Genomic DNA, 17851 nt, shown 5'->3' on the forward strand with positions numbered 1-17851 from the left:
TAAAGTTGATTTTGACGTTTTCTTCTTCACCAAGCATTAACAGAAATCATATGAACACAAACTCCATGGCTAAACTCAGATTCATAATTTCAAACCCAAGATCCATCGATTAAAATGTTTAACTAAAGATGAACAGCTGGAATTGTAAACTGCCTCTACTGACTAACATGCAAGGTGGTGATCACAGCGCAGAACAAGGACTTCATGCACGAAAATTAGAACTGAAACATAACTACAACCTTAGATCAACAACTCCAGATAAGAAAACACTTAGAAATTAAAAGCAACGACTAGATCTAACTTTCCTAGGCAGAATGAAGCAAACTCGAACCAAAGCGACATACGAAATAGAAACTTCATATCTTAGACGTTTGGATCTTCACAAAGTACTTCAAAAGGCAACAACGATAAATGTTTGCAACGAGTCCAACGATGAAAACAGGTAAAGATTAAACTAGAAAGCAAAATAACGATTGTTTTGTCACTCCGGGCGATGATACTGCTATACTACTACGGCAACTGGCTGGGACGGTAGATTGATGACTTCTCCGGCATACTCTTGGACGTCAAGTGACCATAGCTGTGGCGAAGAACGAGAGATTGGATAATGCTGAAGGACTGATCTTCTAGAGAGAATTCTACTAAGTGTGTATGAGAACCGAGAACTTTGGAACTCCCAACCCGAACTCTCTTCTCTCTCCAAGTGGCTTCTTTTATAGGGAGGCTTGCCCTTGCTTTTAGGGTATACTTCCTTCATGATTTGACTTTTTTGCCCTTGTTAATGATCATCCCAGCTATCCTTCTTCTCCATCTCGAGCCTTTTCTCTGGCATGCATCCTGGTCAGTATTGCACCCTTCTAGCGCTCTTTTCACTTGCGTCACCTGAATCGTCTCCTACTGACTTGGATCCCTTAATCCTGCACACTTGAGCAACTGTTTTGCAGATAATACATGCATTTCACGACATACTGACCAGTAACCAAGGCTTAGAATACGACTTATCAATATGTAATTAAGGGTATGAAATGCATGATTGGAAGCTTATATAGACCTTCATGGTCTTAGGCAAGCATCTAAATCAGAGTATATGTGTTTTATCAAAATTGTCAAATAATTGGAATTTGACTTGTGTCCTTAACAGTGCTGCAAGCACAAAGAAGTTGAAAGTGCATTACATATGGTATTATTGGTACTCTACGATGATGAAATCTACAAAAGTTGCAAACAACTAAGATTGGCATCTGGCGTAGGAGACTGGTTGTCTGCCCAGTTTAAGATAAAGGATTTAAGAGAAACTAATTACATTCTTAGCATCTAAGTCTTTTTAAGATTGCTAGAAAGAATGTTGAGATTCTCTTAGGAATACTATATCTACACATTGCTTGGAACATTTTAGCATTAGAAATTCCATGAAGAGGTTTATACCTTTCAAGATGGAATTGTCTTGTCTCTATTCAAGTGTCGTTTGACGCTTGGTGAGATCAAGGATTATGAGACTAGTTTCGGAGATAGTTGTCTCATGTATGCTATAATGTGTACTAAGTTTGATATTAGTTGTGCTTATGCATGGCAAGTGTATATCATATAACCATAGCAAAGGATTTTGATTGAGGTAATGAATATACCCTAGTGCTTGAGAAAGACTAGTAACTATATTCTAGTTTATCAGTCATTCAAGTAACGTCCTTGGGGTTACACTATCTTAGTTTTATGACTAATCAGTGATCGAGTAAGTCATCCTCTGAATATGTGTTTACCTTAGGAGTATCTTCCTAATTGCTTTAATCGTAAGTTTGAGTATGCCTATGAGTATTACATTTGGTTGTGATTACTCTAGTGAAGGCTAACTCAAGGGACACACGAGCTAATAAAGCTAAGCAATCACATAGAGAAATGAAATTAATTAAAGATCAAGTACGCAGCAAAGACATTATGGTGGAAAAGACTTGATCAGAGAACAACCAAACAGATTTTTCACATAAAATGTCTTTGTGGAAACATGTTCAAATATGATGTGAAATGAATGGTGGTTCGATATATTTCTAATACCAAGACCTTCTTTGTGTATAAGTGGGAGAGTTTTTGGCAGTGGGTATACTCGAAAGCATGTTTTGAGTATAAGTGGGAGATTGTTAGGTTTGGTATACTGAAAAGCATGTTTCGAGCAAGTTTCGCTCGAATAGAATCTTGCTTGTATACGTAAAACTCTATTATCCAGTTTTAACCCGATTCAGTATTATTCTAGCAGTTTCGCACGAATAGAATCAATATATTATTACATTGTGTTTGCTGGTGCATTTATAAGATGTTTTATAAACATTTAAAGGCATAAGAAGTAAACAAAGTCTAAGTCTTTTGCTTAGTAGACCGGTTGTGGGCGTCGTCCACTTTAAGGTAACACGGTCAGATCTATGCAGTGCTTTGCAAAAGAAAAAGAAGAATTTCACAACCTAGATAGGCTTTGGCTACCTATCTTGAAAGGTTGCAATGTCAGTCCGATTATTTCTAAGCCTTACTGAAATAAGATGACGTTGGTGTGGTATAGCACTGAATGGATCTAACAACAAGACGTGTCTTTATGCTATCTACTGAAAGACTAGGTTTTGATAAATAACTATTTCTTAATCTACATACGTTAGCATTGAGCATACGGTATTGATTATGCAGTACTTTGACTTATCAAATGGTGCGGGTTTTTCGCAACCCAATAATCCTGATATATTGGGCAGTGGTGATTAATATCTAGCAGTGCTAGGATTGCTATTATGTTGAATCATGCGCGAGGTGAGTCTCGTTTGATAATGTCCTCAAGAGGAGCTCGAACAAGGTTTTATTATTCGGGACACTGGCCAATAGAAGTTTTATTACTCTATGAATAATAAATAAGTGTTTCTTGCTAAGTTTACTCTTGGAATTAATATGATGTTAATTAATTAAGTCCATAGCAGACTTTAATTAATTAATGGAAATTTATATATTAAGCGCGGGAAATAAATAATAAACAAAATGGAAACCCGGATTACTCGTAATTTCAGATTTGGATGGGGAGTGCAATATTACTTCTGTAGTGGCTGCTCGTAATATTCCAATATAAGCTTATATTAAATTGTGGGTTCAATTTAATTAGTAAAAAGCTAATTGGAGGAGCCCATATCCAAAACCTTCCATAGATCCCTGACAGGGCCCAATATGAACTTAATATAAATAGGAGAATAAAGGAGAGACATAATAAATATCCAAAACCTTCCATAGATCGATGATTGAGCCCAAATATGAACTTAATATAAATTGGAGAATAAAGGAGGGACACACATTAATATTTTCTCTGCAGAAATTTCCGCCCCCCTCTGGTTTTAGAGGAGCTCGAAAATTCTCTCAGCTCTCCTCTGTGAGATTTTTCTGTCTTTTTTATTCGAGTCCTTGTATTTTTGATAAGATCAGCCCACCCTGAAATCGAGATACAGTTCGGGAACCAGTCAGAAGATCTGTGGTCTATTATTGAAGATCATCATCGTGGAGAAGGTGCGAGCAATCGTCAATTCTTTGGAGAATCAAAATCGGTAACCCTAAATCGTAGAAGTTGATACGCTCGGATTTTGCACTATTTTAAGGCCATTATTTGGTCCGTTTTTTATGTCAAAGTCACTCTACACGTCCATTATTTGCATATTTAGTCTATTTTGGTATTTTTACGTGTTTTGTGAGAAACGTGCATAATTGAGCCGAAAAAGGGAGCCAAAACGCAAAGTCTGGAAATCTGGAGTCAGACGGCGATCGGCGACCGCCGTGGATGTGTGCGGCAACCGTCGGCGCCCGGCGGGCAGATCAAAGCAGCGGTCCGCCTCGAAAAAATACGCTTGGAAGAGAAGTCTCATCCGGCGACCGCCGGAAGTCATGCGGTCCGCCGCCGAGGGAACAGACTCTCTGAACTCCAACGCGGCGATCGCCGGCCAAGGTGCGGCGGCCGCTGGAGAAAGGTGGCGAATCCGAGAAGCCCTATATTTGCGCCCAGATTTACCATATTTTGGAGATCTTTTCCTTCTACAACAAGGATTGGTTTTTCCCTATAAATAAGACCTCAAGCTTCATCAAAATGAGAGAGCTTCTACTTGCAAAATACTTCATAGAGATCAAGAGTTAGAGTGCTTCACTTGTGCAAGGAGTTGGAGAAGGATTTCAAGAACATCAAGAACAACAAGGATTCAACCTACGGGTTTTATTTGCTTTAGTTTTATGTTCAAATTGTCTTCCCTTCAATCTATGTTTTTAGCTTATTCAATTATGTGTAACTAAACTCATAGGATTCTAGGGATGTGTTAGTAACGACTTTGGTTATACAAATTCCTTTTTCTATTTAATATCCGTTTTGTTTTTACTTTATTTCTTCCCTAAGTAGTTCTGATGCTGCATGATTGAGTGACACAATCTTGTATGATTTAATATAACTTGCTTCATAACTGTGACAGAGTTCTAGCGAGTTAGATTCACTTAGTAGACACTACAGTTAGCTTCCCTTAAAACGGCACTGTTAATTGAGAGTGAGGACTTTTCAAGGATCTTAGGAACTTTTTGGAGTTACGTGTTAGGATTGACAACCCTAATTTTGTAATCAACGTTTGTATCGCATGATCATAAGCTAGGTGACTCGTCCTTTCAAAGTATATACTGTGCTAGTGTATTGTAGTTGGAATTTTGTATAACCATAACTGTGAACACACATCCCTGGGATTCCCTTATCTTTATCGTCTTTCTCCGTGTTTTATTTGCTCTTAGTTGTTCTATGCTTTTTATTGTTTTCAGTTTTCAAAAGTTTTCCAAAACCTTTTCGTTTTTCCAGATAGTAATTGAGTCTTAGTAGAGGATAGACACTTTGTGTTTGTCTTCCCCGTGTTCGATACGCGGTACTAACCTTTAGCTATACTCTATATACTCTGATACTTGCAGGTTTATTTAGTGCTAATAAAAAGTGCACCAAGTTTTTGGCGCCGCTGCCGGGGAAGACAATTCACTTTGGAGTGATATCTTCAAACGGATAATTTTGCTACTTTGGAATTTAATTGCTTTTAGTTTTCATTTTTTTTTAGTTCTTTAATTTGTTTTGTTTTAGATTCTTGCAGGTTTTGTATGCGAACGCGCTCTGGGAAGGACAGCCTAGATCCGCTCGATTTAGAACTTGAAAGAACTCGTAGGAAAATAAGAAGTGAAAAAGGATCAGGAACAATAGGTGACCGAATAGACATCGAAAAGCTACAAGAAATGATGAAGTTGCTGATGGATGAGATAAATGCGGAAAGGGCAGCCCGCGAAGCTTTAGAGAAGAAGAATCAGGAAATCCAACCCGTGATGAACATGTTCAATCATGGGAATATGATTACCTTTCCCGAAGGCCCTCGTATTGACGCTAATAATTTCGAGTTACGCATGCCCCTTATTCAAAGGGTCGAGCAAACTCCTTTTGCAGGTAGGGCTACAGAGGATGCCAATCGCCATCTCTCCAAATTTGTGGAGATCTCAAACACGCTCAAATTAAACGGTGTCGATGACGATGCCATAAGAGTAAGACTCTTCCCCTTTTCATTAACTGATTCTGCTAAAGAGTGGTTTGAATGCATGCCCATAGAAAAGGTCTCCACATGGAAAGACATTGTAGCTGCCTTCCTCGACAAGTACTATCCGCGGGGCACAATCTTGAAGCTCAAACGCGATATCTTCCAGTTCATCCAAGGCCATGACGAGCCCCTCTACGAGGCGTTTGCTTGTTTCAAAGCTCTTCTCCGAAAATGCCCTAACCATGGTTTCACCGTGGACCATCAGGTAGGAATTCTCTATAATGGATTTAACGAGAAGATTTGTGTTATGCTTGATTCAGGTGCAAATGAAGGATTCTTGAGGAAGTCAGGTGAGGAAGCCATGGTGGTGATAGAGGAATTCGCCACCAACAGCAGGGGGTGGTCGAAAGAAAGGCATAGCATGAAGAGGATAGCTGCAATTGAAGAGGCCGAGGAAAGTTCTTTTGCGAAGGAATTGGCCGAGCTTAGAGTTAGGGTGGACCAAATGGATACATCAAGGAAGGAGGACCCGATTCCACCGACCTCCATCATAGCGGTCTCTAAACCCGAAACTCCTGCCCCGATAGTGGAGGAAATCAACTACATGCAAGGAGGCGGTTCCAATAAAAATTACAACAACAATTATCGCCCTAATTAGGGGGGCGGTAACTTCAATAATTATAATGGAAACCGTCCTCATCCTAATCTCTCTTATTCTAACAATAATTACTTGCAACCCCCCGCGGGATTTAATGTTAGCAAGGGAGGAGTAGTTGAGGCAACCAAGAAGGAGGAAAAGTATGACCAAGGAATCACAAGGATCTTGGAAGTAATCACGCAAGACAGGAAGGTTAATGACACGAAGATCGGAGTGGTTGAAACTAGAATAAACAACCTCGAGCAGGGAATGAACATGATCTCAACTGTCATAGCCAACATCAACACTCAAATGGAGCAAATCCAAAAGAAGTTGGATGAGGACAGGGCAAAGGCAGCCGCACGAGTGGATGACATCAATAAGAAGTGGGTGGCAAAGCAGAAAACTGGGGACTGCCCAGCCGCCGGCGGACCGCTGCACACATTGCACCGGGCCGCCGCTGAAGCACCGAATGGAGTCTGCCCAGCCGCTGGAGGACCGTCGCACACACCACGGCTGTCCACCACAGACAAGCAGATGCACCCACTCAGCAAGGACTCGTGCGGCACAATGAGATTGTGCTACCTTTGCAACCGAAGAGGAAGTTTAAGCTTGAAGAGCATTTCAAACATTTTTTGAACATGTTTTGTAAGGTCCATACTAACTTTCCTCTAGTTGAATCGTTGCAGGAAATACCTAAGTATGCAAAGCTACTAAGGGAGGCGGTGATGAGGAAGAGAAAGCCGACAAAAGCTGACCTTAAGCTACCAAATCATTGCAACGAGATCATCCAAAAGGAGAAGGCAGTGAAACAGATAGATCTGGGCCAATTCATTATCCGATGCTGGATTGGAGAGGGAAAGGTTGACAAGGCCCTATGCGACTTAGGATCTTCCATCAATCTCATGCCACTGAAGTTCTACGAAAAGCTCAACATTGGGCCAATCAAAACTTCAGACGTAACACTCAGGTTGGCCGATAACTCGTCCATTAAAACTGTTGGTATGATTGAGGATGTCTTAGTAAAAGTCGATGATTTCATTTTCCCCGCCGATTTTATTGTGCTTGACATGAAAGTAGACAAGAACGTCCCTCTAAGCTTAGGGAGAGATTTTCTTGCTACTTGCAAAGCTTTGATTGATGTAGGTCGTGGTGAGATCACAATTAGCGATAACTATAGTCAGTCTACCTATAAGATCGAGAGCGAGATGCTCAAGTTTGAGGAAGCAAAGCGGGCGAAGATGGAGCAGCAGTGTAGGGCAGTCATGGTCACGGATTTGACCAAACCTCAAGACCCCTTTGAAGTAGAGGATCATACTACCTCCACCATCTACATTGTAAAAGAGGTAAGACGTTCTCCCAAAAAGGACGATACTAATCCCTTACCTCTACTCCGCAGAAAAATAAGCAAAAGAAGAAGAAAGCACCCAAAGGAGGACCCCGAGATATATGTTATCAAAACCAATAAGGGGAAATACAAGTGGTGGAAGAAGCAAGGGACCAAGTTGCTCCCAATGCCAATTTTCAGCACTCAGGTCGCTGATCCGCCCAAGTAGTGGGCCACTTCAAGTCGAGCTAACGACTAAAAACAAAAGCGCTTGTTGGGAGGCAACCCAACTGCTTTATTTTTGTTATTTTTCTTTATTTTCGTTCTTTGTTTAAAAAGAAAAAAAAATATTTAACGCGTGGCGGTCGCCGCACTTAACACGGCGGTCGCCACACGTGTATTCACATGTGCAGGATAGGTCGGGCTTAGGGCTAGCCAGATGAACCGCTGAACGGGCCGCGGCGGCCCGCCAGGAATCGCTGTTTTAAACGCCCCATGCGGCGGCCCGCCGCGCGCAGTCTAGAGACGGGAATGCAGTTTAAAAGGTAAGTTTTCCATTCCTTTTCCCATTTCTTCTCAAATTCCTTCCTTGCACACTACCCCCACCTTTATAAATCACCAATTTCACACACCCACACTATCATTCTCTCAATTCTCTCCAAGTTTAGAGTTCTTCTTCTCCAATTCTCAAGCAACACAAGGTTATGAATCCTAACTAAATTTCTGAGTTTTGTTCTACTTCTTCAATGGATTTTAAGCATGTTTTGGATGAATTTTTCGGTGAAAACTCTTATTTTACGATGGGAGATGATTGTGTATGCTTATTTGTGGATTTCCATGGTGATATTGTGTTTTGGTGATAGGTTTGAAGCTTTGTGAATAGTGATTCCTTCTTGTTTATACTTGTTCTTTTGTTGCAATCATGTTCATAGCATTGTGAGGATATTATTATTTCCATGAATTGCAATACTTGAGTATCCTATAGAGATTGTTGATATGTATTGATGTATTGTTGATACGTCTCTGCATGGGGGATGAATTCACGTTGGAAGATGGATTTGTGTTTCCTAGTTTGAATGTTTATGTTCTACATGTTTCCACGCTACCATCTAGGAAGTTTTGTACACCTAAGCTTGCACTTACATGTTGATTCTTTTGTATTGCTTATAAGAGCGCAAGTTTGGGGAACCTTTGATTTCCCATTGTTGGTATACTTTTTAGGTGTTGCACTTTTCGTTTGTAGGAAAATGGGATCAAAGGGAAAGCCCGAGAACGCGAAGAACTATGGCATTAGCCTTGACTTGGACGAGCAAAAGGCTATGTGGAAGAAGTTGTCGGCGCGAGAGACGGCGCCCTCAAGGTACCCCCACGATTTCCCTCTTTAAACTTTGGGGATCGCGGAGGACTTTTGGGCGTTATGTGATGTAGGTGACGGGAACGGCCTTCGGTACAAGTTTGAGAGGAAGTGGCCGTCATTTAGGAAGTATACTCTCGAGTTCCTAAGCTCGTTGAAGGTCACAAAGGATCGCCGGCAAAACATCCCGCTTAGAATCGATTTCCGCCTAGGCAACCGATGACACTCGCTCACCATGGAGAATCTTTGTGGAATCTTCCATTGCTTCGACCCCAACCCCGAGACCGACAATGATTATAACTTTGATGAGGTTTGGGGTGCTATGACGAATGAGCACAAGCACGCCGTGGGCTACGCCGAATCTTATTAAATTCGTAACCCGGTTTTGCGGTACCTCCACCGAGCTATGACCTAACTTATGTTTGCTAGGGTCGACGGGGGAAGTGTCTCCCAAACGGAGTTGAATGTGATTTGGTGCCTCCTCAACAAGAAGGGGTTCGACTATGGAACCCTTTTTACTATCTATGTGGACCGGATCACGAAGAAGGATGGCGGCGTTATATGTTGTGGTGGTTTGATCACAGCAATCGCCGAGCATTTGGAGGTTTCTTTCGTCGGTTTGACGGAAAATGGCGGTGAGTGCTTTATCACCTATGAGGTGCTCTTCTCGGTGGGGTTATTGAAGACCGACTATTGGGGTCAAGGATTTTTCCTACAAGTGGCGGGGGATCACTTCCCCGTTCCCATCCCGCAGTTGACTAAGGTCGGCGTTTGGGCAAACCAAGTTAATTGGAAGCTCAACATCCCGGCGCACCGAAGAGCCATTGAGGCTAACCCCATCAATGGAGAGTTTAGGAAGAGAAATATACCGGGTCGCATCCCCATCTTTGAGGCCGATGATGACTCCGCCTTCGATGCTATTGATCACTACACCGAAGAGGGGAGCACTCGCACGCCCAAGAGAGTCAAGTGCCGCAGCCACCGCCGCCCCAACGCCGCCAAGAGGAAGAGAAGGAAGTAGAGGGTCATCGCCGCCAAACCCGAGCGAACCGCCGCCGCGGAAGGGCGAATCCCAATGATGAGTTTCAAGCAAACACCTCGGTCCAACTAGGAGATATCTACTCCTACATGCAAAAAGTGTCCAACACTTGGGACACCCGTTGGGCGGAGCAACAAAGGGAGAATGCCTACAACCGCTAAGGATGGACGGCTCAAGGCGATTGGCGCACGGTGGAGCCACAATTTTGGGAGCAACAAAGGCTTGAAGACGTGCATCGCCGTCGTGAGATTGAAGAGCTCCACCGGTTGGCCACCGAGGCTCGAGAAGAGCGCCAAACAATGAGTGGCGACATCGCCTATCTTATTGGTGCATTCGACGACCTCAACGTCCGTTTCCCTCCTCCTCCTCAAGATTGAAGAAGTCAAGCTCAATGAATTTAAATGAGCATTTGTACCATGTTTTTGGATGTTTTAAGACAATTTATTTTTATGTTTTTGAGAATTTTTGCTTTAAGTTTAAGTATTTTTTTTGGTTTTGGTTTAATTTTTGTGATTCGAAAATTTTTCGCAGGCTCTGACCTCTACGTGGCGACCGCTGCATGTGTTGCGGTGGTCCGCCACCTGCTCGCTGGAACAATCTGTTGTTGCGCGGCGACCGCCGGACATGCTGCGGCGGGCCGCCGCCTGGGCGTAATTCCAGCGCGATTTTTTTGAAATTTCTCAACTTTCGCCCGGTCAAGCCTCGATGCGAGAGTTTTCAAGCTACGTTTTTTTTCTAGTAGTTAATTCACGTCCCTACCAACTCTACAAACTTATTTTACACTTTGTTGTAAATAAGTTTGGGGGGATGAAGTGGTGGACCGTGAGTCTAGGTTTTTGTTTTCAAAACCCCGTAGGTGAATTTTGTTGTTTAAAATGTTTTCTTGAATCCATGTCGTGAACTTAACATGAAGAACTTAGAAACACGCATGCTTAGGGACACACTTTAGATCGAGTTGCCGATGATATTACATTCCATCTATGTTTAAGTGTGGCTTAACGTTTTGATTTGATGGTTTGGTGAAAAGGTGCATAATTAGTGAATTGCTTGTTCGCCTTCAATCATGCTTTTACCTTGTGAGAACTTGAGCTTATTATTTCATTCTTGTGTGATTTATCTGCATTCGTGTACATGTTTCTAGAACTTGCTCTTAGTCTTGCCTAAGTCTACATGGTGTTTAAGTTGATTTAGGAGGATGATTGGCCATCTTTTCTTAGCCTACTTTTATCCAAATTTTTGACCCTCTCAAAATTTTGAAAATTTTTCCCTTTGGAGCCAATTTTGAGCCTTTAAGCCTTTTCTTTGGAAGCCAACATAATGGAGACAATTCCTTGGGTTAGTTTGTTCTTGCTATCTTATTTTGTAAAGGAATTGGAGAGATAAGGGGGAAATATAAAAGTAGTATGCTTAATGTAAAAAAGTACAAGTTGTGAAATTGAGAAAAAATCCAAATATGTGCTTGATCTTAGAAAAGAAAAGAAAGGATGAGTAAGAAAGAAAGAAAAAGAAAAAAAAAGAAAAAGAAATAGTGTGAAAGATTGTGAAAAGAAAAGAAAAGAAAATCAAAGGATTGGAAAGTGAGTTGAAGAAAAATAAATAAAGTGTTAAAAGTGTCTTGGGATTAGAAAAGTGGAGTTATCTTTACTCTACTTGGGATATTTTTATTTTAGTCATTTTTAGCCAAATATTCCTCACCTACCAAAGAGCCTACATTACAACCAAGGATAAACACCTTTCGGACTTTTGAAGCTTAATCACATTTAGTAGAGGAGGGATTAGACTTTGAGCAAGCCTATGGTAAAATTTGCATGATGCATGATTTGAGTGCTTATATACGCATTATCTTTATACACTTTGAGAGTGAGAGAACACTTCCCATCTTTGAAAGTTTGTCACATGTGAGTGCGTGAATTCAAGGTGTTCCACAAGTTAGTAATGAAAGTGCACTAATAAGCCTTGCTTGATTTGATTGCGTTAATACATGCTTAATCTGTTCAATCATCTTTTGAGACAATTATGACATCTAGTCCTTGTGCGTTCCATGCATCTATTCTTGTCTATTGTTTTGTTCGAGGACAAACAAAAATATAAGTTTGGGGGAGTTGATACGCTCAGATTTTGCACTATTTTAAGGACATTATTTGGTCCGTTTTTTATGTCAAAGTCACTCTACACGTCCATTATTTGCATATTTTGTCTATTTTGATATTTTGACGTGTTTTGTGAGAAACATGCATAATTGAGCCGAAAAAGGGAGCCAAAAGCAAAGTCTGGAAATATGGAGTCAGACGACGATCGGCGACCGCCGCGGATGTGTGCGGCGACCGCCGGCGACCGGCGGGTAGATAAATGCAACGGTCCGCCTCGGAAAAATACGCTTGGAAGAGAAGTCTGGTCCGGCGACCGCCGGAAGTCATGCGGCGGTCCGCCGCCGAGGGAACAGACTCTCTGGAGTCTAACGCGGCGACCGCCGGCCAAGGTGCAGCGGCCCGCAGGAGAAAGGTGGCGAATCCGAGAAGCCCTAGATTTGCGCCCAGATTTACCATATTTTGGAGATCTTTTCCTTCTACAACAAGGATTGGTTTTTCCTATAAATAAGACCTCAAGCTTCATCAAAAAGAGAGAGCTTCAACTTGCAAAATACTTCATAGAGATCAAGAGTTAGAGTACTTCACTTGTGCAACGAGTTGGAGAAGGATTTCAAGAACATCAAGAACAACAAGGATTCAACCTACGGGTTTTATTTGCTTTAGTTTTATGTTCAAATTTTCTTCCCTTCAATCTTATTCAATTATGTGTAACTAAACTTATAGGATTCTAGGGATGTGTTAGTAACGACTTTGGTTATACAAATTCCTTTTTCTATTTAATATCCGTTTTGTTTTTACTTTGTTTCTTCCCTAAGTAGTTCTGATGCTGCATGATTGAGTGACACAATCTTGTATGATTTAATATAACTTGCTTCATTACTGTGACAGAGTTCTAGCGAGTTAGATTCACTTAGTAGACACTACAGTTAGTTTCCCTTAAACGACACTGTTAATTGAGAGTGAGGACTTTTCAAGGGTCTTATGAGCTTTTTGGAGTTACGTGTTAGGATTGACAACCCTAACTTTGTAATCAACGTTTGTATCGCATGAGCATAAGCTAGGTGACTCGTCCTTTCAAAGTATATACTGTGCTAGGGTATTGTAGTTGGAATTTTGTATAACCATAACTGTGAACACACATCCCTGGGACTCCCTTATCTCTATCGTCTTTCTCCGTGTTTTATTTGCTCTTAGTTGTTCTATGCTTTTTATTGTTTTCAGTTTTCAAAAGTTTTCCAAAACCTTTTCGTTTTTCCAGATAGTAATTGAGTCTTAGTAGAGGATAGACACTTTGTGTTTGCCTTCCCCGTGTTCGATATCCGGTACTAACCTTTAGCTATACTACATATACTCTGTATACTTGCAGGTTTATTTAGTGCTAATAAAAAGTGCACCAGAAATTCATGTTTTAGGATTTATATTCTTTGAGCATGAATTATTTGCGTTCTAGCATGCAATTATCTGTTTAACATGTGAATTGATTAATCGCATAATCGGTCAAATAGATCCGTGTCTGATTTATTTGTTTTGTACAAGTCTTCCGCTGTGCAAGGGGCACCAAACCCCAACAAAGACCAATTGCCAAGATCCAAGTCCAAGGACACTGGCACGAGCACGAGCTCGAGGCAAGCGGCAAGCGGCGGTGCACGCGTGTGGGCTCTACATCCCATCTTAGTCCACTATAATTATTACATGTATTAATCCTTTTTATTAAATACTTGTTTAATAAGGTAGTAACTTCCAATGTGGGATAATTAACTCTCTTAATTAATCCCTTAACTTCTCTCATAGCTCTTTTAATTAGTTTGCAATTTTTGGAAAACTTTAATCCATTATTTCTCACTCACTAGGAATCGGATGTGAGAAAATGAATATATCACGGTCATCTACTCCGAACGTAGATCGACGCTATATCATTTAATTTCACAAAATTAAATATCTTGTTGAAATTATAATTGGTCAAAGTCCATTGACCGGATATAGATTCCAACAGGTGTGGTATAACACTGAATGGATCTAACAGCAAGACGTGTCTTTATGCTATCTACTGAAAGACTAGCTCTTGATAAACTACTATTTCTTAATCTACATACGTTAGCATTGATCATACGGTAGTGGTGCGGGTTTTTCGCAACCCAATAATCCTGATATATTGGGTAGTGGTGATTAATATCTAGCGGTACTAGGATTGCTATTATGTTGAATCGTGCGCGAGGTGAGTCTCGTTTGATAATGTCTTGAAAAGGAGCTCGAAAAAGGTTTTATTATTCGGAAAAACTGGCCAATTGGAATTTAATGATTCCATGAATAATAAATGGAGTAAGTGTTTCTTGCTAAGTTCACTCTTGAAATTAATAAGATGTTAATTAATTAAGTCCATAGCAGACTTTAATTAATTAATGAACATTTATAGCTTAGGCGTGGGAAATAAATATTTAAATAAAATAGAAACCCGGATTATTTGTAATTTCAGATTTGGATGGGCAGTGCAATATTATTACTGTAGTGGTTGATAATGATATTCCAATATAAGCTTGTATTAAATTATGGGTTCAATTTAATTAGTAAAGCTAATTGGGTGTGACCACATCCAAACCTCCATAGATCCATGATTGAGCCCAAATATGAACTTAATATAAATTGGAGAATAAAGGAGGGACACACATTAATATTTTCTCTGCAGAAAATTTCGTCCTTCTCTAGTTAGAGAAGGGGGGGAAAATTTCAGCTCCTCCTTCGTTCTGTCTTCTTTATTCGAGTCCTAGTATTTTGACAAGATCAGCCCACACTGATGTCGAAATACAGTTCGGGAACCAGTTAGAAGATCCGTGGTCTAGTATTGAAGTTCATCACGTGGAGAAGGCGCGAGCAATCGACGATTCTTTGGAGAATCAAAATCGATAACCCTAAAACGTAGAAATCATGTTTAGGATTTATATTTCTAAGCATGAATTATTTGCGTTCTAGCATGCAATTATCTGTTTAACATGTGAGTTGATTAATCACATAATCGGTCAAATAGATCCTTATCTGATTAAGAGAATGAGGGTTGCAGGTGTTGTCTCTTTATTAAGAGATAGAGTAAAAAGAGGGTTGCAGGTGTTGTCTCTTTATCTGATCTCGCTACACACAACGGGCGTCACGAGCGGCCACACTTCTCCAGGCACTCCGACCTCTACAATGGGGGAGGCGCCTCCCCCTTCCTTTCCCATTGTACATGCTCTAAGACTCCAAAAATCAACCCCAATTCATTTTTCTCCTACCACACCAGCATTTTTAATTTCAGTCCCCCAAAACCATACCCAAAATTAGCCCAATTTAGTTCTATCATTTTCATATTATGTTATTTTAATTTTCAATTTAGAAAACAAATAACATTGATTAACATGTCAATACGATTCAAAAAGCACTATAATGATAATATTTTTATATGATTAAGATTCTTACATTAAACTTCAATTGTTACGCACCTTGATAAATAGAAGAAGAATGAAGGTATTTAGAGATAGAATAATATGTTAAAATTAAAATATCAAAAAAAATGTAAAAAAATGTAAAATTTTGATTTTAATCGCAGTTGAAACAACTTGCAAAATTCCAACCTTATCGCTGATGCCGAAAGTATTTAGCAATGCCATTCTAATATATATAGTCATAAACTCACAATTTTAGGTTTATTCATTTCAGTCATACCATGCAATTTAATTAATCTGGTGATTAATTTGTAATTAAAATTGTATTTCAGTCTTATTATTAAGAAAAATATAAAAACCATATTTATTTGCTAAGATTTTGTTTGGAAAAATAATCGGACTCTTTCTTTAACATATTCTGTTATTTTTAATTGAACAAAAAAAGTAATAAAAATCCTAAAAATGAGACTAACTCGGTAAATAGGGAGATTCTTTTTCCAAATATAAGGGTTTTAAAAAAGATACTGAAAAAATGCGTTCTCTTCTACTAGGTATTCTTATTCACGAAAGTTTTACTATTTTTTCTCAGTTTTCACTTTTAATTCGCCTTTTCTTCCGAATTCCATCCAAATGATTCAAGTAAGATTTATGCTTTGGATCATTAAATTTATGGTTTGCTTTATATTCTTGCAGTTCTAGATATTCTCTATTTATGGTTTTTTATGGTAAATCTTTTATAATATGAGTTTTTAAAAAAATTCTTGTGTACATGATGATGGGAAATGTGAGTCGCTTTAGGCAACGGCTTATCTAGTATCCAGAAAAAGAATTGTAAACCAACGGTCGAGAGTCCTGATATGAACGGAAAAGTCATAAAACCAAAACCAAAACCGTGAGAATTAATTCAAATTGAAACCGTCGATTTTTTAACCGTGGTTCACAGTTCAGGTTCAAATATTTCGAACCGAAACCCTGCCGGAATCGCCGGTTCTGGACGGTTCCAAACCGTAACCCCGGAAAACCGTGAAACCAAGCCGGAACCGCAAAAAACCAGCAATTCGGAACCGTAAAAAATCACCGGAAAACCGCCGGTTCGGAATTGAAACCGAAACCAGCGGTTTTGGAATCGGAACCGTGGGCACCTCTAAGTACAACTTTGTCATTATTTATTCATTCAGATGCATGAAATTTGTTGATTCTGTAAATATTTTTGTATCATTAGCTCTATTTTGGATGATTATATTTATTTATTAATTAATTTGTTTGTTGCTTATGTTGTATATATTATCATAAAATCATATTATTGTTATGGCTAGAGCAATCCAGATTGCACTTTTATGAGAAATAAGCATTTTCCTTACTTTGATCAACTATCACTTATCTAGGGCAAAGATAAAGCTGTTGGATTAAATGTTGAAGCTCCATTGGATATAGACGATGACTTAGACAAAGATCAAAATGTGGATCAAGTAGATGAAGAATATGGTGAAGATGATGTGCCTTCAATAACCTCACCTCGAGACAAAGGCACTTCAAAAAACTTGAGCGGAAGAGGAGGAGAAGTTCAGATGACTTGATATCAAGTTTGGAGCGCATGAATAATGTGTTTGTTGCCTACATGGATAAGTCGAATGATCAATTGAGTAAGATAGCGGAAAGTTTAACTAGAGGTGAAAAAGAGGAAAAAGACAATCGTCATAAGCTTTATGAGAAACTGCAAGAGATTGAATTCTTAACCGATTCTCAAAGACAAAAAGCTGCAATAAAACTTGTTCGAGATCCTAATTTATTAGATTATTTTTTAACTCTTCATGAAGATGAGGTGAAAAAGATATTTTTTATAGAACTATTACGATGAATTACTTAACTTTTTTTGTTTTTGGCATAGTCTTAATTTTCGTTTCGATACCATCAATATTTGTTTTTTGTTGGGATTGAGTAATTTGCAGCTAGGCTTATTGATTAAGAAAAGTGCTTGTCTTATGGAACATCATTGTGTTGCACTTGAACACTTGTGAATGATTGTTTTTGCAAATAAGGTAGAGGTTTGTGGCTGATTTCTTTTGGAATTGTTTAGTGATGTTTCTTTTATCAATTATGATATGCTAAGACAATTTCACTCAATCACAGTAGTAGCTCTCACTTTCATATACATCTACTAGATTTGAACTTTGTTTTGCTGCGATTCTTATACTCCATCTGTCTTAGTTGCTCTCCTTATACCACATTGGAAGCAGGCTATGCTTGAAGAGTTTCTTGCCAAAGTGGTTGGGAATCCTACTATGGATTGTAAAATCTATAGGAGCATTGTTGGTGGCTTTCCATATGCAACGATAACACGCCCGAACATCACTTATGTTGTGAACAAGGTTAGTTAAAACATGGCAGCTCCGCTCGACACTCACTGGAAGGCCGTGAAAAGAATTATTAGGTACCTCGGTG

The 17851-nt window shown here is 39.6% G+C and overlaps 1 protein-coding gene and 1 pseudogene across 1 annotated transcript; both read left to right on the forward strand.

Annotated features, from left to right (window-relative positions):
- Positions 1-5728: 5728 nt before the first annotated feature.
- LOC148932469 (uncharacterized) lies at positions 5729-8807 on the forward strand. The gene is made up of 5 exons (XM_089065118.1): positions 5729-5814; positions 6309-6716; positions 6872-7011; positions 7333-7532; positions 8757-8807. Exons 1-5 carry the CDS (start codon positions 5729-5731, stop codon positions 8805-8807), a joined length of 885 nt encoding a protein of 294 aa, XP_088921244.1.
- Positions 8808-9102: 295 nt separating this feature from the next.
- LOC148932470 (uncharacterized) lies at positions 9103-17267 on the forward strand (annotated as a pseudogene).
- Positions 17268-17851: the final 584 nt, after the last annotated feature.

Source organism: Salvia hispanica, chromosome 2 (genome assembly GCF_029641045.1).
Source record: "Salvia hispanica isolate PSC_SH4W2 chromosome 2, Shi_PSC_v1, whole genome shotgun sequence".
Classification (NCBI taxonomy): Eukaryota; Viridiplantae; Streptophyta; class Magnoliopsida; order Lamiales; family Lamiaceae; genus Salvia; species Salvia hispanica.

Coding starts and splice junctions, on each gene's coding strand:
- LOC148932469 (XM_089065118.1), top strand. CDS start 5,729: ATGACGAGCCCCTCTACGAGGCGTTTGCTTGTTTCAAAGCTCTTCTCC. Junction 6,717..6,871: donor CCACGGCTGTCCACCACAGA/CAAGCAGATGCA, acceptor AGTTGAATCGTT/GCAGGAAATACCTAAGTATG. Junction 7,533..8,756: donor CCATCTACATTGTAAAAGAG/GTAAGACGTTCT, acceptor TTTCGTTTGTAG/GAAAATGGGATCAAAGGGAA.